Consider the following 22,693-nt stretch of genomic DNA (forward strand, 5'->3'; position numbering starts at 1 on the left):
CCGGCATAATTGGTGACTGCTCCATTTTCATTTTTTTATGATACAGTATGGTTATTTTATGCTGTGGAACGAATTATATGTTTTAACATGTATTTCTATGGGAAAATGCGTTTCATATAACGAACTTTTCACTTAACGGATGTGCACCTGGAACGGATTAAGTACGTTATATGAGGCACCACTGTATTTAAATTAATTATATCTAATCTTATACTGTTATGTAAGAGAATTAGATATTTTAGCTTAATAATCCTGATTGGATATGTTACTGAAAGTTATAGCTAGCCAAATTACCATATTAAATGGTAAATAAATAATAAAACAATGGGATCGGTTATTCAAATATTAAAATTAATAAATTCTAAAAAATTTTTCTTTAAAAAAAAAACCCTTAAGAAATACAAGTGAATTCACTTATTAAATCCGACTTCGATAGAGTTTAAAAACAGAGAAAGACCAGAAAATCACTTTCACTATTTCTTACTTTATTTTTCTATTTTTATCCATTTTTTTATCCATATATATTTTGCTTATATTATTAATTATTATAAAGTTTCAAAAACGTGTTAATCTTAAAAATAGAGATAAGTTTTACAAAAAATTGTAAGTGCTAATAATGAGTAAAATCTTTATTAAATCCAACATCACTTGAGATATAACACATAACCCTATCGATCTCCCACCCACTTGACTTTTAACCACCAAAATTTAATAGCTTCAATACCTTTTACACACAAGCTACAATGCCAAATTTTATTTCTTAATCATTACTCCATTCTGTGATATGGGGTGTTAAACAAAATATACACCAACAAACATGCACACATATATATACAGAATTTATTTTTTTCTGTTTTGTTGACTTGGGTTCAGGAGGTCTCAAAACATAGAAATTTGCAAAAAACTCAGAGGATCAATTTAACACAATTCCAATACTTTCCATTGTTATTTATACATAACAGTCAGGAAAGTAAAAATAAAATTCATTTTTAATTCAGAATTTAACTTATTATTATTATTTTTTTATTTTCTGAAAAGGATTTCCAAATTCTGCATTGAAGATTCAGTTATAAATTTCTTTTAATTTAATGCAATGTAAAATACCGTTATCATTAGTTATAATGTATAATTTTGTAATTTATTCTATATAATAATGGATAAATTGATGAAATAAAATATGATGGAGAATCAAAAACTTGTTTGACAATTTTTTCCCTGGCTATGATAATGTAAATACCAGTTTTAAAGTTATGTCAAAATGTAGACATCTTTCGTGCAGTTGTCTCATATAATTGCCCTTCCAATCTGGTAAAATTGAATTGGTAATGAGTTAGGATCATACCTGTGAAAAATGAGCTTGTCCTTGGCATAATTTTTGTAAAGATAGCAACATGAAAGTAGCATCAGACTAGCAACAAATTTCAGTTGGAAATATATACCATATATATAGGTCCATATACATAGGCTTATATTATAGGAACAGCCCACTAAGAAATTGGGAATTTCCCAGTAGGCTAGTCCACTACTGTGTGCAAGTTGAAAAACTGGATGCATCACAGATAAATTGCAAATGGGCAAAGGTATTGTCAAACTTTGGTGGCTGTTTCGAAGAAAAGGCCTGGATTTTTGACCAAAGACATGATCCTTTTGATGACAACACAAGACAACATTGTCAAAAGTGTTAAAGGTACCCTTGAAGAAATTATTTCGGAAAGGTCTGGACCATTCTCCATACAGTCCAGATCTTGCATCCAGTAATTTCCATTTTTTCCCTAAGCTGAAGTACTGTACATTTTGCAAAGTCAACATATCCAGTCAGACAATGATATGGAAGTTACATTGCAGGAATGCTTTAAGAGACTGGCCTAAATTTCTTCAGATATGGTATTGAAAAAGTATTGTAGTGCTGGGTCAAACTCAATGATTATACGGAAAATAGAAGATTGTTTGATGTGCATTGTAATATTGCTTTTGTTGCAATAAATATGTAATAAAAGAACATAAGTTGTCAAACTTTTCTTTTGATTCTCACTTGTAATATTTATCATCCAAAATATATATAAAGTTAATTAGAAAATTTTCATATAATAAGCATTTAAAACAAGGATAGTTTTGTGATATTTATTATATAAACATTTTTTTTTATTTAGATTATTTCTTATTATGGAAAATATAAAAGTAACATAAATGAAATAAACCTGAATTTAGGAGGTAATGTATTAATACATAAGTTAATTTAATTTATATTTAGTTAATTGTTGATAGTGAACCAACAAGGTGAATATCATTTGGATTTTTAAATGTTTCAAGATTTACTCTTATACCTTTCTTGTTAATTTGAATTTTGATTATTGTTTGGAAGACTTTTTGACTTAAAACATTGATTTTCATATCAATTCAAAAATTATATCTTTTTCGTAACTTAATATGTATGAATTTTAAAAATTATATTTTAAATAGATAACCGAAAGCAAAATTCACTTTTAACAATTATGTTTCATTTTTCAGGTTATATCCTAACTTCTATTAATTGCAATTCATTGAGTCCTAGATTAAAGATGATTCCAAATTGGAAAGAGTAAGTAGGATGGATATATTTGTAAATTATTGATTCAAATAAATTATATTTATAAATATTAATTTAAGATGCATTTTTTTCACATTTCTGAGTCTAAATTCAGTGTTTCATTTGTTAAAGTTGTTCTCATCATGTATTTTAAAGGGATAGAAAATTGTTTATTGAGACAGAAAGTTAATGCATTTTCATTACTTTTTTTACTGAATAATAGAAAATAAAGAATCTCTCAGTTTTTATATTCATTATGTTCATAGTCTACTTTGTTACTGTTCAAAACTCTTAAGATCATCACTTTGTGGGAAAGAACAAATAAATATAAAATCAAACATAAATGGTATCAGAAAACAAAAATACTTTAGTCTGAATTTTTTCAACTAAAGACAGACAAGAAGAATGGCTTTAGTGAATCCAGTTGAAACCCAATTGAAAACTGTTCTACTTTTTTATAAAACAACTCTCAGTGTTACATTTGCTGGCAGTTGTGTATCAAAACTGGCATATTTTTGTATTTGTACTTTTAACTTTTACTGTTCAGCACTACACTAAGAGCTTTGTAGTATCTTCAAACAATATTCTATATCCAAATCTTACAAACATCTGTGCTTGAAGTATGATTCTAATCTGGAACAAACTGAAAACATTGTCTCAACATATTTGGTTTTCAGATTGACCAGAACTCTATTGTATCAGTGGCATAGCTAGGAGGGTGTGGTAGGTGCAGTCAGCACTGCACCCCTGGAAAATGATAGGCCCATGGGGGCCCCAAAATTACAGGAAAAAAAACTGAAAAATTTTTCACGGCAATCAGAACAAAGTAAAATTTGGCATTTGGCTGCTTGAGCTTCTGGGACCCCTATTACACAGGAAAATATCAACTCAACTCTAATCTAGTTATACACTATATAAACCACTACACAAAAATATTTTAGTCCATTTACAGGGGCCCACGAATCTGGTTCCACCGGGTCCGGAGAACCCTAGCTATGCCAGTGTATTGTATTTGCCTTTTAAACAGAAGTCCATTATAAAGAGGCAAAATAATATTTCAGCTTCTTTTATAAATTGTTTTAAACTAAATTTATTTCCAATATTTTCACAAAAATTTTTTTCATGCTAGTGTGTGTCTTTAAATTCAAATGAAAATTCAATATTAGAAGTAAAACAGCATAGTATTGGATCAAATATCCCGCTTCCAGGAAACTGGCTAGTCTTAAATTTTGTTAGCTGTAATTTTGTATTGGTTTCCTTGGCATACACATTGCATGACACCAGTTCCAGTATGACAGCTGGCATACACTGTTAAATACAGTTTCATTCTTTAGTTTCTATTGTTTATTTTATATTTTAAGTATTTATTTAGCCTGTGTCCATAAAACCAGAAAATCCAAAAATCAGACCACTTTTGGTCCCAAGCTTGCCAGATATTTGATCCAATACTATATTATGAAGGAAATATGAGTTACTAGTTTATTTTTTAAGTATATTTTTCAATAAAACTCACCCAAATTTAAATTTTTTTTAGAAAATATTGATAATTAGAAATGATTATAATTTTTTTTTATAGGATGAGTATGACAATTGCAATTAAATCAAAAAATCCAAAAAAATGTTTTCACATTTATAGCTTTTATTTGAGAAAATTCACAAACAAATGTTCCAAGATTGATAAAATTTTATATCAAATGAATGTAACTTATGATGAAGTAAGTATTTTTCTTTATTTTTTTAGTTTGTAATATTTGTTAAATTTTGCTATTTTAAATTAAAGTAATCTAAAATATACTTCTTAAATAGTTATTTTTCAGAAAGCTTAAAGAAATTGGAAGTTTATTTAAGATTTTTTTAACTTTTAAAATGTTAAGATAAAAATGCTTGAAAATGCTAGAACTTCTTAAATAATTGTCATAATATTTCTATAACTTTAGAATTCCCTTATAAAAAGGGTTATTTCATCATTTTCAAATAATAATATTTTAATATCAGTCATGAAGTAGTTTTTAACAGTTTCAAATGATCAGTAGTATTCAATATCATTCTCAATAAATGAATGATTTCAAGTAACAAAAGGGTATAAAATGATATCATTTGATGTCATTCGACATCATATATTCAAAACTTGAAAGCTTGTAAATATTTAAAAACAATTTTTAGTAGCAGTTAATATCACTTCTGCCATTAGCAGTTCTTGTTTATGAAGTATATGATTGCAGATAATAATTTAAGTTTATTTTCTGTCAGTTAACATCAATTGATATCATTTATTGTTAGCAAATAATATCAAATGATACTTTTATGAAAGTTCTTTTAATTTGGTACAGTAGAACCTCGAAAACTTGGCCTAATGTGGACCGAAGGGTGGCCGAGTTTGTGAAAATGCCGGGTTATCGGGAATGGGGTTAAAAAAATTAAGTACGAGTGTTTCCTCAGAAAATACTGTACTGTACTTGTATGTACTGTTTTATTTAGATTATTTCTTATTATGGAAAATATAAAAGTAACATAAATGAAATAAACCTGAATTTAGGAGGTAATGTATTAATACATAAGTTAATTTAATTTATATTTAGTTAATTGTTGATAGTGAACCAACAAGGTGAATATCATTTGGATTTTTAAATGTTTCAAGATTTACTCTTATACCTTTCTTGTTAATTTGAATTTTGATTATTGTTTGGAAGACTTTTTGACTTAAAACATTGATTTTCATATCAATTCAAAAATTATATCTTTTTCTTAACTTAATATGTATGAATTTTAAAAATTATATTTTAAATGGATAACCGAAAGCAAAATTCACTTTTAACAATTATGTTTCATTTTTCAGGTTATATCCTAACTTCTATTAATTGCAATTCATTGAGTCCTAGATTAAAGATGATTCCAAATTGGAAAGAGTAAGTAGGATGGATATATTTGTAAATTATTGATTCAAATAAATTATATTTATAAATATTAATTTAAGATGCATTTTTTTCACATTTCTGAGTCTAAATTCAGTGTTTCATTTGTTAAAGTTGTTCTCATCATGTATTTTAAAGGGATAGAAAATTGTTTATTGAGACAGAAAGTTAATGCATTTTCATTACTTTTTTTACTGAATAATAGAAAATAAAGAATCTCTCAGTTTTTATATTCATTATGTTCATAGTCTACTTTGTTACTGTTCAAAACTCTTAAGATCATCACTTTGTGGGAAAGAACAAATAAATATAAAATCAAACATAAATGGTATCAGAAAACAAAAATACTTTAGTCTGAATTTTTTCAACTAAAGACAGACAAGAAGAATGGCTTTAGTGAATCCAGTTGAAACCCAATTGAAAACTGTTCTACTTTTTTATAAAACAACTCTCAGTGTTACATTTGCTGGCAGTTGTGTATCAAAACTGGCATATTTTTGTATTTGTACTTTTAACTTTTACTGTTCAGCACTACACTAAGAGCTTTGTAGTATCTTCAAACAATATTCTATATCCAAATCTTACAAACATCTGTGCTTGAAGTATGATTCTAATCTGGAACAAACTGAAAACATTGTCTCAACATATTTGGTTTTCAGATTGACCAGAACTCTATTGTATCAGTGGCATAGCTAGGAGGGTGTGGTAGGTGCAGTCAGCACTGCACCCCTGGAAAATGATAGGCCCATGGGGGCCCCAAAATTACAGGAAAAAAAACTGAAAAATTTTTCACGGCAATCAGAACAAAGTAAAATTTGGCATTTGGCTGCTTGAGCTTCTGGGACCCCTATTACACAGGAAAATATCAACTCAACTCTAATCTAGTTATACACTATATAAACCACTACACAAAAATATTTTAGTCCATTTACAGGGGCCCACGAATCTGGTTCCACCGGGTCCGGAGAACCCTAGCTATGCCAGTGTATTGTATTTGCCTTTTAAACAGAAGTCCATTATAAAGAGGCAAAATAATATTTCAGCTTCTTTTATAAATTGTTTTAAACTAAATTTATTTCCAATATTTTCACAAAAATTTTTTTCATGCTAGTGTGTGTCTTTAAATTCAAATGAAAATTCAATATTAGAAGTAAAACAGCATAGTATTGGATCAAATATCCCGCTTCCAGGAAACTGGCTAGTCTTAAATTTTGTTAGCTGTAATTTTGTATTGGTTTCCTTGGCATACACATTGCATGACACCAGTTCCAGTATGACAGCTGGCATACACTGTTAAATACAGTTTCATTCTTTAGTTTCTATTGTTTATTTTATATTTTAAGTATTTATTTAGCCTGTGTCCATAAAACCAGAAAATCCAAAAATCAGACCACTTTTGGTCCCAAGCTTGCCAGATATTTGATCCAATACTATATTATGAAGGAAATATGAGTTACTAGTTTATTTTTTAAGTATATTTTTCAATAAAACTCACCCAAATTTAAATTTTTTTTAGAAAATATTGATAATTAGAAATGATTATAATTTTTTTTTATAGGATGAGTATGACAATTGCAATTAAATCAAAAAATCCAAAAAAATGTTTTCACATTTATAGCTTTTATTTGAGAAAATTCACAAACAAATGTTCCAAGATTGATAAAATTTTATATCAAATGAATGTAACTTATGATGAAGTAAGTATTTTTCTTTATTTTTTTAGTTTGTAATATTTGTTAAATTTTGCTATTTTAAATTAAAGTAATCTAAAATATACTTCTTAAATAGTTATTTTTCAGAAAGCTTAAAGAAATTGGAAGTTTATTTAAGATTTTTTTAACTTTTAAAATGTTAAGATAAAAATGCTTGAAAATGCTAGAACTTCTTAAATAATTGTCATAATATTTCTATAACTTTAGAATTCCCTTATAAAAAGGGTTATTTCATCANCATTATAAATTATGGAATGTATAATTTTTTAAATATTTTTCTTCAGATTTAGAAAATGAATCTCAAAATTCAACAGTATCACCTCTGAACAACCAGACAGAAGGCATTAGCTCTACAACTTCTGTGGATTACAACTGGAATCTAACATTTTCTTATACTTATACCAAGAAGGTCTTTAAACTGATGATTATTTCTGATAGTCATAAATCTCCTTATGAAAGTTACACTGTTGAGCTTAGACATCCAGGATTTTTAAACCCTCTTGAAATTGAAAAAGTATCTGCTGTCCAGGTAAAATTCTGTTTATATATTATTAATTGTTGATAAATTTATATATATTTTAAATAAATACACATATAAAATTTTCTTGTATTCTACTATTGTATCTCAAACTTGTTCATAGTTTTTCAAAAATAATCAATCCATATATTTGTAATTTTATTTCACAATAAAGAAATGAAGAAAAGTTTAGCTCTCTGGATCAGTGGCATATTCAGATATCATCATAAGAGGGAAGAGGAGGCACTGTGAATAGTTTGTGTATAAAAAAAATTTTTTTAGATAAATATAAAAAAATCGTTTATATGCACATAAAAATATACAGTCGACCCCCCTATGAGATCATAGATACGTTCCATTTTTTAGGAATCCGATTTCTTACGAGTCCTTCCAATCACAGCCCGACACGTGTCAAGTTTACGGACTACGGCTGTTTGAAAGGTTTTCTTCCATAAAATTAATCGATTCTAGACTAATCTGACTCAACATTTCCAAAATACGTATATTTTTTTTGGAAATAATCCGTATAAACTACGCTATAAACAAAAAATTGNACAGAAATATTAATTGTTGTTTCCCTGCTGTGTTAGCTAATAGGCTGTAATATTAGTAATCTGAATGTAATTAAAAGCACAGTATGATAAGTTTATAAAAATATTTAATAATTTTTGTATATTTTTGTAAAACCAAAATTAGTCCTGTTTTTTCTTTTACTGTATATTAATTAAAGCCAAACAGTTGCCAAATTATATCAAACTATATTACTACTACTAATATAGTCTGATATAATTTGGCAATCATTTGGCTTTTATATATTAAGCCAAATGGCAATCATTTGGCTTAATATATAAAAGCCAAATGATTGCCATATTATACAAATTTGAAATCAAATTTTAAGATTTTTTTAGTGCTGGTTGCATGAATTACTGTTTAAATTACAGATCTGTTGGAATAAATTTAATCTTATTACTAATTTAAAGGATAAGCTACACATGTTTTAAGAGTTACTTTAACTCAGTAGATAGCTCTCAGCCAGTGAAAACTTTTACTACACTGTCATGTTACCAATAGCAANATATAAAATTATGAATGAATAATTTAATAATCTTTCATTTTGTGTAATTTCAGCAAAAACTTGACTATAGTCAAAGAGATTTAATGACTGATAGATAAATACATTATGTTTTGCAAAATTTGGCTAGATTGCTGCATACTCTTGCCCTTGCAGTAGCAAGGATGAATGTGTATTAGTATGTGAAGGCACAGACTATTTGAATTCAACAGGTCCTGAAGCATATCTCAGGTTGCCAACATATACTCTGTAAATATTCCACAGCCCCTTTTGGATAATATGCAGATTGCTGATTTTTGAAATATACTATATATAATTATTATTTAGTTCATAAATAGCTTGGTAAAATATATAAAAGATAATTTACTTATATTTTATTAGGCTATATGAATTCTACTGAATATATATATAACTTAATTTAGATTACATATTCAGACATAAATGTAATTTAGAATTATAATATAATCATATAGATCAGTTTATCACACTAATATTTGCTTTGTATATTGCACTCCTATATTAGAAATCAAAAAGAAAAACTAACTCAGTTTATTTTAAGAAGTTCTATTATTATCATCATCATCTTCTTCTTCTTCTTCTTCTTCTAAATGAAATGTTATGAAATTGAAATAATAAAATTTTGAAAATTGGCATGAATATAAATGCCAAGTTTTTCAATAGGTTTTGTGATACACTGATATAGTGACTTAATGTATAGAACAAAAGAAAAACTTTGTTGCAAATGTGAAAATGTTAAAAATTAATTTTTATTAACTAATCAGAAGTGCTGACTAAATGGCCAAGGCAAATTAAAGTTGTAAATTTGTATTGTACACAATCTTAAATTGAATAAAGTGTAGATCATGGATTCCCAATTGGATTGATATAGATCCCATGGGGGTCAATGGAATTTTGAAAGTGTTTAATTGAACTCGAAAGGTTAATTGAGAGTTGACAGAAAAACCAGATAACATACTTGATATATTATGCAGATTCTTGGGAAATATAAAAATTTTAAAGGGGTCAATTGAAAAGAATGTTTTCTATGTGGGATCATGCAAAAAAAAAAGGTTGGGAACCCCTGGTGTAGATCATATTTGATTTATATCTATAAAATATTGATAATTCTTATTTAATATTAGTTTAACATNAGTACCTAATTTATATATAATTAATATATAATTATATGTACAGTACCTAATCTATATATAATTATATGTACAGACGAAACTAAACTCAATTTACCCGCCTAAACGTCCGTAGCGTGGCGCTACGGACAGCGGGAAAGTAGTTTGGCTGCCTGATGACGTTTTACGTAATTATAGGAGTTTTTTTACCGTTGTGTACGGATACCACCACAATTTTTTCGTTGTCTTATAGGAATCGTAATTATAGGAACCAGTCTTATAGGGGGATCTACTGTAGTATACATTTAATAAAATAAAAATTTAATTCACCCAATAGATAAGCTACTTTAACCAAATTGATCTAATGTAGAAAATCCAAATGAATAAAATACTTAAATGTGTAAATTTGTTAGCTTCCATCAATAATTTGGAAACTAAGATAATGAAAGTCTTCGGTTGCATATCACCAATTATTATATTATATAAACTATTGATATATCTTTAAAATTATAAGTATTATATAATTTTAAATTGCTTCTTCCAATTAAAAATAAAAAAAATTATCTTAACTTATGTCTTTTCAAGACAAGAAAATTAAATGCACTTTCACAGAACTAAAAGATGCTAGTTTTATTGAGTTTTTCTTAATAATGATATAATTTTTGTATTTCATCAAAGTTAATTTCAAAGAACAGGTTGTAGTAAAGTATTTCATTCAGTAATTTAGTAAAGTATTTCATTGTCAGTTTAAATAGAAATTCAACATTTCCATCAAGTCAAAATTCACCCACATATCACTCTGTATTAACAACAATCATCAGAACATTGCTCTTTAATATTGCAATTTGGTTGTTGTAATTATTATAGAAGTATAAAGCTAGCAGGAAAATACCATACAGTTTATCATAATCAAAAATTTTAATTTTGATTGTGTTATTTCAGTATGAAGCAATTCATGAAAACTGTCCAGACACAAAATGTATTCCAATGTATGAAGTATTGGAATTTTTTAAAGGTATTACTTAATCATTATATATTTANCAAATGATTGCCATATTATACAAATTTGAAATCAAATTTTAAGATTTTTTTAGTGCTGGTTGCATGAATTACTGTTTAAATTACAGATCTGTTGGAATAAATTTAATCTTATTACTAATTTAAAGGATAAGCTACACATGTTTTAAGAGTTACTTTAACTCAGTAGATAGCTCTCAGCCAGTGAAAACTTTTACTACACTGTCATGTTACCAATAGCAACAGTAAACAAAGATGAAGGAGCAAGAAGCTTAAGCAAAAACATGGGATTGAAGTGCAGATGAAAATATATATTAGTAGCTTTGATAGTGTATTGTTTTATGATATACCAGAGTATATCTTGTTATATAGATGGGGATTTGCTCTGAGGATTTTACTATGAAACAAAACAATTCAGACAGACAGTTCTTCCTTCCTTAGTTATTTATTATAAAAGTAACAAAAGAATACCTTGATTACTTAATTCAATTATACAAACTATATTCTTACCAAATATAGGACTGACATGACTAATTTGGTTTACAAAGGACCTTACTTGCGATGATAAACTAATACGCAACAAAATAAGAAGAAAAAACTATACAATTATTTACAAGTTGATACATACAGTAGCCATATTTCCTGTTACACATCTTTACGAAATACAATTCCTTTGTTAGTCACACGTGGTTCTTAACCTGTTCAGTCATATAGAGGCTTCAAGGAAAACTCCTGTAATAACTGTCTTGCTAATGTACTAGGTGATCTTGGACTCTTATTCACTAGTTCCACTTCATGAAAATTAGGGCTACTGCTGGATGGAATTTGATTACCTCTCAATGGGTCCTTCTTTCCTTTATTCCCATTTCTGATCACTTTTCCTTTCTCTTTATCGAAAGTCATTGCGGTCCAATGATGGCTCCCAATGCTAGGGCGAAGTAGAATAACCAGAAAAAAGTCCTGTTCCATGTGCAAGTGCTCACATTTATAAGCTCCCTCCATCCGAGTGCTTTATCCACCCAAGTGGCCCTCAAAGAGCCAATCAACAACTGCCTTACAGCACTGCCCACAATGTGGTATGGCATATGCGACAACAATGGCTGTGCATTACAGCTAAGTCCCGATACAAATCAATGGAACGATCTTATAAAAATTAAAGAGAATTATATTCACTAGTAGCATAGCACTACAATAGATACTATCTACAATATTGTAAATATAATACAATATTTTATATTTAAATATAAAAATATGTGCATAGACTTTTTAACAGTGTCTTGGGATCTTGGCACAAACATGAATTTGGGCATCTAATCTGTATACCCGATGACTACTGTGCCATTGCAGATTTTTGGGCTATACATATTCATATTTTTTTTTGTTTTACTTGTTGGTGTGTGGAAGATTGGCAGCATTGCAGTGAGAGGGAAAGGGATTTTAGGAAGCAAGGATTGTCAATGGGATTTTTTTCTGACTGGTGAGGTGTTGCCTGGGTCAAAAAAGGAAGGTCTGTGTTTTGTGTTAAGGTGTCCTTGGGAACCGCATGGTACAGTTGAAGCTATATACAGATTTATATTATCAGACTGAAAGTGAAATCCGTTTGCATTGATGAAAATACTTACTTAGACGCTTAGGACTTTGTGTTAAAATTAGTGAATTGCCGGTAGTGGACATTGCCCAAGAAGTATTTTGGGAGAGATTCATGTGCATATTAGCTGAAAGGACTTGTATTGTACTCAACCCATTATACTGACAAATCCGTCTGGTATGTTGGTGTCTCCATACATGACCTAGAGAACAGCTTGTAAATTTTTTTGTATATATTACCTGTATATAAACTTAATTATAAGTGATTTCAATTCATCTCTCATTTGTCTCGTGGTAACCAAACCTACACATTCACACAATAGTCCCACTACAGGTTATTGTGATTTCCACACTACCCATAACTAAATTTTAAGAAATTGCATTTCCTATCAGTTTTAGCTTATTAATTTTTTATTTACCTTTTTAAATTACACACTTACTATGCAATAATAGTAATGATTAGAAAAAGCATTTTCAAGTTTTTACTATGGTCAAATTTTCTTATTGCTTTATCAAAAAGAAATCTATTTGGTAAATTTTCATCTCAATAGAAAATATTGTTTGTAAATTTAAGCAAATCTGCCCTGTTGTTCTGTGCATGAGTTTTTTCACTTTCTTTAAAACTGAAAATGACCTTTCTCCATTGGTGATACTCAAAGGGAACAATGTGCAGAGGTAAATGTGCAGCAAGATAAACAAGTTTGGAAATGTGAATTCTAATTTAATCTTTGATGAACTTGTGCAATTCAACTGGATTAGAAGTTACTTTTCTTTAAAGAAAACTCCATAAATTGCAAAAGTTCATCTTGAAATCCCTCTTCCAAGCCATTTTCATAAATTGTTTTGCAAAAATCATTGCATGAAGCAGTTATCACATGTGTAACTTCAGAGAATGCAAAAGCACAGAAATATTAATTGTTGTTTCCCTGCTGTGTTAGCTAATAGGCTGTAATATTAGTAATCTGAATGTAATTAAAAGCACAGTATGATAAGTTTATAAAAATATTTAATAATTTTTGTATATTTTTGTAAAACCAAAATTAGTCCTGTTTTTTCTTTTACATTTTTCTGTGCTGTTTCCCAGGCCTTAGCCTAGTTTGCCTAATTGTTAAAATACAGTACACTAAAAATATATACTTTATAATGAGAAATGATTAATTGCCCTGTTATATAAAGTAAAATTCACTTACAATTAATGTAAAACCATAGCTTATTAAATGGAAACTGATTCTTTAAATTTAAGATCATTATACAACATTATAAGATCTGATTCTTTTTAAAATATTATGCTAATATTAGAAAAAACTTTGTTTAAATACTATAAATAAAGGTTATCTTCATTGTAATCAGAGCTGTTCAAGCATCTTTTTTCTTTACAAATTTACAGAATAAATTTTGATGCTTCAAAATCAGCCAGTTTACTTTATCCCAAAGATTTACACTTATGCAATTTATTGAGGATTATTTTGTAGTTTGATAAAAAAATTTTTGCTTCTTATCCTTCTTTTGAATTTTAATTGTTATCAAGCTTCTATGTCAGATTCTAATCTGAGGATTTATTACACCTTTTGGAAAATATTTTCACTTACATACCAAGATACTGTTCTATTGTTTTATTGTATTAAATATACATTTTGGACAGTTATGTCACAGTTCAGTTTAAAATAGGATGCTTTTCAGATTACAAGTTCTTTACATTGCATTTTAAAAAGAAAAATCATATTTACAATACATTCATATAAAAAATTATTTTTGATGTTACTACTTTGCACATAAATATACTCACATTCACTGAAGGCTATACAATACATTTATATATTATTAAACATACATTTCTTTTTTCTAATTATTTTTATTATATTTGCATTATTGTTTGTTTTATTTAAAAATATGTTGATTGTTTTCATCTATAAGTATATTTTATAAAGTATTACAAGTTTCTTCTTTTTCTTTCTTACTAAAATTTTATTTTAAACCTATTCACTTTTCAAAGATGGAAATTTTAATTTTAAAAACTTATCTTTTACTTTCCTGGTTCTATTATATATAGCAGAGGGAAAGTATGGCAATTGGTCAAAAATGACCCCTCCAAGATTTGTACATTTTTGCACTCTGGATCTTGAAACATTGAGAAATACAAAAAAATCAGGGATTTATTCTGTATGTATGTTTGTGTGGGGTACAATTTTGTTCACCCTGTGAAGCTTAATAAGTCCTGTGCTTTTTGTTGAAAATTTCAGAAATTTTCCAGGAAGTTTTGTTTATTGCGGGATTAATATTATTAAAGTTTGGTGGTTAAAGATCAAGGAAATGGAGAGATAAAGGGGTGTCACATGTAATAGCTCAAGTAGGATGGATTTAATGATGAGTTTACTTGTTATTAGCATTTACAATATTTTATAAAACCCATCCCTACCTTCAGAATTAAGCTTTTTATTATTTTATAAAAATTAAGAATATAAAAAGTTTTTAATAAAATATCATAACAGATGGTGCCACATGCAGTTTTGAATGCTGCTGGATCTTTTTCCTTAAAAATTTTTTTAAAAAATACTCCAGACTTTTTCTTGTAAATATACATTTTTCTTTTTAAAATGTAATTTATTGATAGTTATAAAAGAACTTGTAGCCTGAAAAGCATCTGTTGTAAACTGAAGAGGAACATAACTGTCCAAAATGCATATTTAATAAAGTAGAATGGTGAAAAGTCTCTTAGTCTAAGTGAAAATATTTCCCAAAACATGTGATAAGTCCTCAGGTTAGATGCTGATATATAGAAACTTAATAAACATTAACATTATAATTCTGTAGATTAAAGTGCATTTAAGTGAGATTAAAATTCAAGCAATACATGCATATCTTGAGAACTACAGTATTTTACATAATATTACTGTAATAACTCTTAATAATTTATAATGTTTCAAAAACTTAAATTTAATTAAATATTATTATTATTTAAATAACATGTTTATATAATACTAATTTTTTTGATTTTTTTCAGAAAGTATTTGTAAAATTTGAGAATCTTACATTTGGAAAATATTGTTTATCGGTAAGTTATTTGCATATATAATTACTGAATATACATCATTTTATTATTTGTGATAAAGGAAAAGATAGAATTATTTTTTCATTTAATGTAAATGAAAAATGTTTAATATCAAGGTAAAGGAATACTTAACTAAGGTGACAGTATATTTTTATTTAAGACTTGAGTATTGAATAAAACAATTTATGTACAGGTATGCACCACTGAACAATGTTCTACTTACTGTAAGATTATAATGAGGCTGAAAAATTTGTAGCTGTCTGTACTTCTTCTATTTTTAGATACATAAATACTTATCATTATGTTACATATACCCTACATGAGTAGTAAACTGTACATACTATTTATGGTTTGTCTAGGTACACTTCACGATGTTCACTTAATGACAATATCTCTTGATTATTTCTCAAAACATATTCTTGTCATTAAGTGATATATGCCTGCAGGGCCAAAAGCTTAGTATTGGCTCAAGGGAGTAGGGTAGGCCTGTTTTACTTTTTTTTTTTTTTTTTTACTGAAATATGTAATAGAGCATTTCTTTATTCATAAAAAGCAGTGTTAAATATTTTATTTTTTGTTAGTAAAAATAACATTATAGGAATAAGAACCACTACAGCCTGGGGAAAATCCCCAGCTTCCCCATTGTGGACAGTCCTGCATATATGTATTACACAGTGCTTTTTAATATGCTTGGTTATAGGAGCTAAAAATTTGACAAAGTACTTTCAGGAAGCAATCTTCCTATTTTCAGAGCTGCAAGAAATTAGAATCCAGATTTTTCAAAATTTGGATTCTAATTCTTGAAGCTTTAAATATTTTTTTAAAAATATACAAATAATTTTACCTACAGGCTTTCAAATATAGTTCCAAACATATCAAATATCAAAATATCATTCCACAGTTTTAGAGTATTGCTTAGGGACAGTTCTAAAATAAATACTCTAAAACTTTCAAGTTTAGTTACAAAAATTTTTTGAAATTGCATTTGATGATTTTTGAGATAATTTCTTAGCTATTGACCAATTTTTTATGATTAAAATTTCCAACTTTATATTAAGTTTGTAGAAAAATTTCTTTCTTTATAGAAAAGAGGATTTTCTTCTGAATGATGTGGAAAATTATATAGATAAATGACATTCATTTATAGGGAAGCATTTTCATTTTATAATTTGATTGAATTCATTTCTAAGAAATTAAGCAAAATTACTCTCTCATTATTTATAAGAAATAGAATGTATTTATTATAAACAAGTACTATATATATGTAGATATCCATATTTTATATCAAAGTCTAAATTTGTTTATTTGAATGAAAAAAATACAAAAATATTAGTGAATTCAATTTTCTGAAATTTTCCATTATCTTTGAAAAGAGTATATTTTTAACAATGAAAAATAGAAATTACTGTATAATAGAAAGAGCAAAACATTCATTTTCTTCCAAATCTGTTTGGTTAAAATCTACATACAGTAAAACCTGTCTATGGCAACCACTTACGGTTCCTTCAAAAAATGGTCTTTTATACAGGTGGTTGTCCAATACAGGTGGTACTGTAATACCGTATTTCTGTACGTATTTTGCGTACTTTTTAGCCATTTCTACTAAGAAAAATTCTAGGTGAGCAAATATAAGCGAATTTTTTCAACGATAGGGCTATATTGGTATTGTATTTTATTCTTATAGGATAACTCGATTTACGGGAGTCATCGTGATTTTAATAGACAGATTTAATATCAATATTTTAAAGATTAATACAATAGTCGCATTTTCTCCATTATAATGCACGCTTTCTTTTTTCCGACTTAATTAATTCAACTTGGTTGTTTTCGTTCGCTCCTCAGTTACGTGTATTACGTCATTGATATACAAGCCCGTTGTATCTCTACATCACTTTGGTTTTGGTATTCGCTAGTTTAATCTTATTTTAACTTTAAAAATAGTGTATTTCTTAATATTTTCTTAAGTACAATAAGAAAAATTATTAAATAATAATAAAACGATTTTATTATTTTTTCTCATTGTACGATTTCATTACATTCCGTGATTGCCATTGCGGAATCGAAAAAGGAAGATTGCCTGTAAAACTGAGTTTTGCATTAATGCATTTATTGTTTTTTTGCATATTTTGTGTGCGAAAATGATTTGGATATTATTTTCCTTAAAATATCGGGAAAATAAGGTAGGTTGATACAGAAACTATTTATCGCACATGTACTGTACATGAGCTTCAAAATAAATAAATAGATAAGTAAATAAAAATAAATTTTATCAAACGATGAGATCAGCTGATTAATTGTATCCTGTACAATATTTTATACCCCCAAGGAAAATACTGTAGGTCTACGGTAAAATAAATTTTTTTTTTCACAGTTAAACTTCGCTGCTAATTGCTGTTGTGATAACTTTAATACGATCTTCTAACGACAGCACTTCATTTTTTTCGTTTATCAGACAATTTCAAACAAACTGAAATGAATTTTCTTTGTTGCTAGACTAATTCATTAACACCTGAACCTAATTTCAAGGGTGGAGAAGTGCCCGAGATGGGTTCAAACGAGAGTTTAGACTAATTCATTATATTAGGAAGGGTAAAACGTTGTTGAACAATAGTTTAGACCAGATATATTTGCAAAAGTGGTCGCTTATTAAAGTTGTATGTTGTTTCAGACCAAAAATCGATGCCTGCAGTCGCATTACACAGGTGGTTGTTTAGTACAGATAACTTATATGAAGACTCTATGGATAAACTATTTGGTGCCAGAAATTTTTGCCCATTTTGACATGTGCCCATCGAATGCAGTTGGTCGCCTAAACAGTTTTTATTGTACATATATAAATCTCAATGCACATAGGAAAATAAATGTTATAAGTGCATATGACAGATGAGTTAAAACAAAAAATGCCAACGGATATGGAAAAAGAATATGTTTTGTCTTTAACTGTAGCAAAAACATTTTGATATTTGTTTTCCTTGCTCAATTTCTTTTTATTATTAATTCTTTGTGCCCTACAGGCACTAAGAGGGCTTTTTCTTTGAGCTTGATATATCCTAGTAAACTGTTAATGAGAATGTCTGAATTGACTCAGACTCAAACCCAAGTCCTTGTAGTAGTAGGTTGGTGCTTTTATCACCCCTGCACTTCAATTTAAAAAGTTATTTGTAGATATATTTTACATGTTTAAGCATTTGTATGCATAAATAAAAAAATATTGGAAATTTCTGCTGGATAAAAGTATTCTTTTTATTCAAACTTAAATTTACATATTTTATTATTTACATATAAATTTTGTCTTTGTTTTTATAATTAAATTTAAATTGTATTTTTAAATTATTTATCTCAATATATATTTTAGAAATAAAATTACAAATTATATAATTTCATTTAAAATATAATTAATTTTAATATATTTAGGTATGCTCATCTATTAATACAATAGTTTGTTGAATGAAATTTCTTGTACTTTAGTTAATATTTTCTTATGAATTAAATTATAAAATCTTATTTTAATATAGATATCCTTGGTGTAAGATAATATTCTAATTTTTTAATTTAAAATCATCGTAATCTTTTATAATAATTACAGTGATAATCAAATTACATCAAATACAGTAGATCCCTCTATAAGACGGTAGATACGTTCTGTTCTTTATGAATCCGATTTTGTAGGAATCACAGCCAATCACAGCCCGACACGTATGAAGTTTACGGACTACGGCTGTTTGAAAGGTTTTCTTCCATAAAATTAATCGATTCTAGACTAATCCGACTCAACATTTCCAAAATACGTATATATTTTTTTGGAAATAATCCGTATAAACTACGCTATAAACAAAAAATTGTAGGATTACTTACCGAGTGTGCACCATTCGACATCACCATTGCTGAAGCTTGTTTTCGTCGCGGAACAACTCAGCAAACCACGGCCGCGATTTATGATGTTATTTTTCTGCGAAAACTTCGCTGAACTTTGGAGACATCATTAATATAAATAATTTTTATCGCCGTTGAATAAGAAATGTTTCTTTCACAAGAAATGTATAAAATTACAGTACTGTATTAGACTTACGGTACCTAATTTACATACTGTACAGATGATAGTTTGCCTAAACTCTCCATAGTGTGGTGCTAGATGGCGGAAAGCATATATATAATTATAATAAAGTTACAATAAATTAAGTTAATATATAATTATATATACAGTACCTAATTTATATATAATTAATATATAATTATATGTACAGTACCTAATCTATATATAATTATATGTACAGACGAAACTAAACTCAATTTACCCGCCTAAACGTCCGTAGCGTGGCGCTACGGACAGCGGGAAAGTAGTTTGGCTGCCTGATGACGTTTTACGTAATTATAGGAGTTTTTTTACCGTTGTGTACGGATACCACCACAATTTTTTCGTTGTCTTATAGGAATCGTAATTATAGGAACCAGTCTTATAGGGGGATCTACTGTAGTATACATTTAATAAAATAAAAATTTAATTCACCCAATAGATAAGCTACTTTAACCAAATTGATCTAATGTAGAAAATCCAAATGAATAAAATACTTAAATGTGTAAATTTGTTAGCTTCCATCAATAATTTGGAAACTAAGATAATGAAAGTCTTCGGTTGCATATCACCAATTATTATATTATATAAACTATTGATATATCTTTAAAATTATAAGTATTATATAATTTTAAATTGCTTCTTCCAATTAAAAATAAAAAAATTTATCTTAACTTATGTCTTTTCAAGACAAGAAAATTAAATGCACTTTCACAGAACTAAAAGATGCTAGTTTTATTGAGTTTTTCTTAATAATGATATAATTTTTGTATTTCATCAAAGTTAATTTCAAAGAACAGGTTGTAGTAAAGTATTTCATTCAGTAATTTAGTAAAGTATTTCATTGTCAGTTTAAATAGAAATTCAACATTTCCATCAAGTCAAAATTCACCCACATATCACTCTGTATTAACAACAATCATCAGAACATTGCTCTTTAATATTGCAATTTGGTTGTTGTAATTATTATAGAAGTATAAAGCTAGCAGGAAAATACCATACAGTTTATCATAATCAAAAATTTTAATTTTGATTGTGTTATTTCAGTATGAAGCAATTCATGAAAACTGTCCAGACACAAAATGTATTCCAATGTATGAAGTATTGGAATTTTTTAAAGGTATTACTTAATCATTATATATTTAATTAAACATTAAAATATTTATTATAATATAAATAACTAGACATAATAATATAACAGATGAACCTCAGGATATAATAACACCATTACCATCCACAAAGGTTTCCACTTCGTTTCCGTATCTTGTCCCCTTAGTTGTTTCTATAACTGTTTTGGTTGCTTTGACTGTTGTTTTAGTTTTAATATGGAAAAGAAATATTCATTACAAGCTAAGTATGTAACAAGGACAATTATTACATTGATGAAAAACGATATGTACGGTACCTTATTCATTTCATTATCTTTTTTTAAAGTAATTTATGTATCAAATGCGATGAAGAAACCATATGAAAGAAATGATTATTATCAGCAAAAGGAAGGTAAGACAATTCGCAATAGGATATGTTTTAAAAACAAAAATAATATAAATATAAATATGTATACTATATTTCGCCAATTTTTAGCACACACTGACGAAGACAAAAGCCTCAAGAAGTTGATTGTTCCCATATTGTATGCTCAAGATTGTGAACCTCAGAATAAAGTAACGGTTGCCTTATTTAAGTTCATAAAAGAGTGTTTCCACGTCGAGCCTATTATAGATGTTGAAGATATTGCAAATGTTAATAAAGGAGATGTTTCTTGGATTGAAAATTTAGTGGATTATAAATGCCCAAAAATATCAACATGCAAGGAAGGGGAAGACAACAAAAGATTGATAATCTTAGAAACTGTATGCGCACTTAAATTATATCGTTCTTGGAAAAATCAGCAGGTAAAAATGTTGAATTTGTTCAAATATTCTTTAAAATATATGCATATTTAATATTTACATTTTTATTTTGTTACAGAATTTATATTATAAAGAATATAATGCTCTAAACGAACTCTTCATACGTGGGCTAGATCATCTTTCGAACATTTATATGCATAAAAGGGACTATTGTCATATATTTGTTGCCCGTTTCAGTTATTCCCCGTCCGAAAGAATGGACATTGTCGAAACGAAGAGATTTTTGCTACCGGATTGTCTCGTAGAATTATATAATTCCATACATAACAAAGAAACTGATTTTACAGGTCAACAGTCAGAAATTCTTTTACAAAAATGGGAGAAGAACGACACGTTCAAGGATCTGAAACAGGCCATAAAGGAGATGGAAGAATATGTCGCTACTAACTCAAATTACGTCGACGATATGTTTTTATCTGATGTAAATGATTTAAAAGACATGTGTGTTGTCTAACTGCCATTTAATATTTGGTATATGTATCTTATAGCGTATTCAATTCCTATGCATTTTCTATCTTGTGATCGTTCTGATTACAGTTCCAGTATGCATGTAAAATGTAAATAGAATTCTTGCTTCAAGCTCGTATTTTTTTATGATATAGAAACATTTGTTTTACATAAAATCTTAATATTTTTGTATTCTATTCGAAATACATTGTAGATATCATACTGTATATCATAAAATTTTACATTGCCATTTCGATAATATAATTCATTTAATAAATCATTCTCATTGATAGTGAAAGTAACTCTGTGATACAAAATAAATATAAATGATCAGTATTAATGAGTGCAATTTTTTAAAAATATGGAATCCTGATTAAAGATATTTTGGAAATATTGTATATAATTTGATAAAATACAAATATTAATATTTTCATATGAGATGTCTGTATCTGTAAATAATTTTTGTAAATAAAAGAAAATTATCAATATACAATATTTGAAAATTTATAATCACTTTAATGGTGATATCATCATCATTAAAGTGACAAAACACGGAAAGACAATTTGACTAATCCCCCATTCCTTGCTTTTGACTTTCTAAACAGAAACATAGCTAAAGGAAGACACTCGAATGACTCGGGGGACACTGAAAATTTTGACAAATTCAAATTGTATATTTAGCTAAGAAATATAAATTAATGA

The 22,693-nt window shown here is 27.8% G+C and overlaps 1 protein-coding gene and 1 long non-coding RNA gene across 2 annotated transcripts; both read left to right on the plus strand.

Annotated features, from left to right (window-relative positions):
- The first annotated feature begins 910 nt into the window (after positions 1-910).
- LOC111635837 lies at positions 911-4,285 on the plus strand. Its single transcript, XR_002758445.1, has 3 exons — positions 911-2,211; positions 2,509-2,578; positions 4,143-4,285. It is a non-coding gene; the product is annotated as an uncharacterized LOC111635837 (long non-coding RNA).
- Positions 4,286-5,070: 785 nt separating this feature from the next.
- LOC111635836 lies at positions 5,071-22,382 on the plus strand. Its single transcript, XM_023380938.1, has 9 exons — positions 5,071-5,105; positions 5,403-5,472; positions 7,037-7,175; positions 15,512-15,562; positions 20,679-20,751; positions 20,833-20,985; positions 21,066-21,131; positions 21,216-21,526; positions 21,603-22,382. Exons 2-9 carry the CDS (start codon positions 5,453-5,455, stop codon positions 21,996-21,998), a joined length of 1,209 nt encoding a protein of 402 aa, XP_023236706.1. The 5' UTR covers positions 5,071-5,105; positions 5,403-5,452; the 3' UTR covers positions 21,999-22,382.
- Positions 22,383-22,693: the final 311 nt, after the last annotated feature.

This window comes from Centruroides sculpturatus, unplaced genomic scaffold, assembly GCF_000671375.1.
Source record: "Centruroides sculpturatus isolate CEXI.00-Female unplaced genomic scaffold, Cexi_2.0 scaffold931, whole genome shotgun sequence".
Classification (NCBI taxonomy): Eukaryota; Metazoa; Arthropoda; class Arachnida; order Scorpiones; family Buthidae; genus Centruroides; species Centruroides sculpturatus.

What these genes read in the sequence shown, in the direction of transcription:
- LOC111635836 (XM_023380938.1), top strand. Translation starts at nt 5,453, where the DNA reads ATGATTCCAAATTGGAAAGA. An exon ending in TTGGAAAATATTGTTTATCG is followed by an intron (nt 15,563 to 20,678) that starts GTAAGTTATTTG and finishes GTGTTATTTCAG; the next exon opens with TATGAAGCAATTCATGAAAA. An exon ending in GTTCTTGGAAAAATCAGCAG is followed by an intron (nt 21,527 to 21,602) that starts GTAAAAATGTTG and finishes ATTTTGTTACAG; the next exon opens with AATTTATATTATAAAGAATA.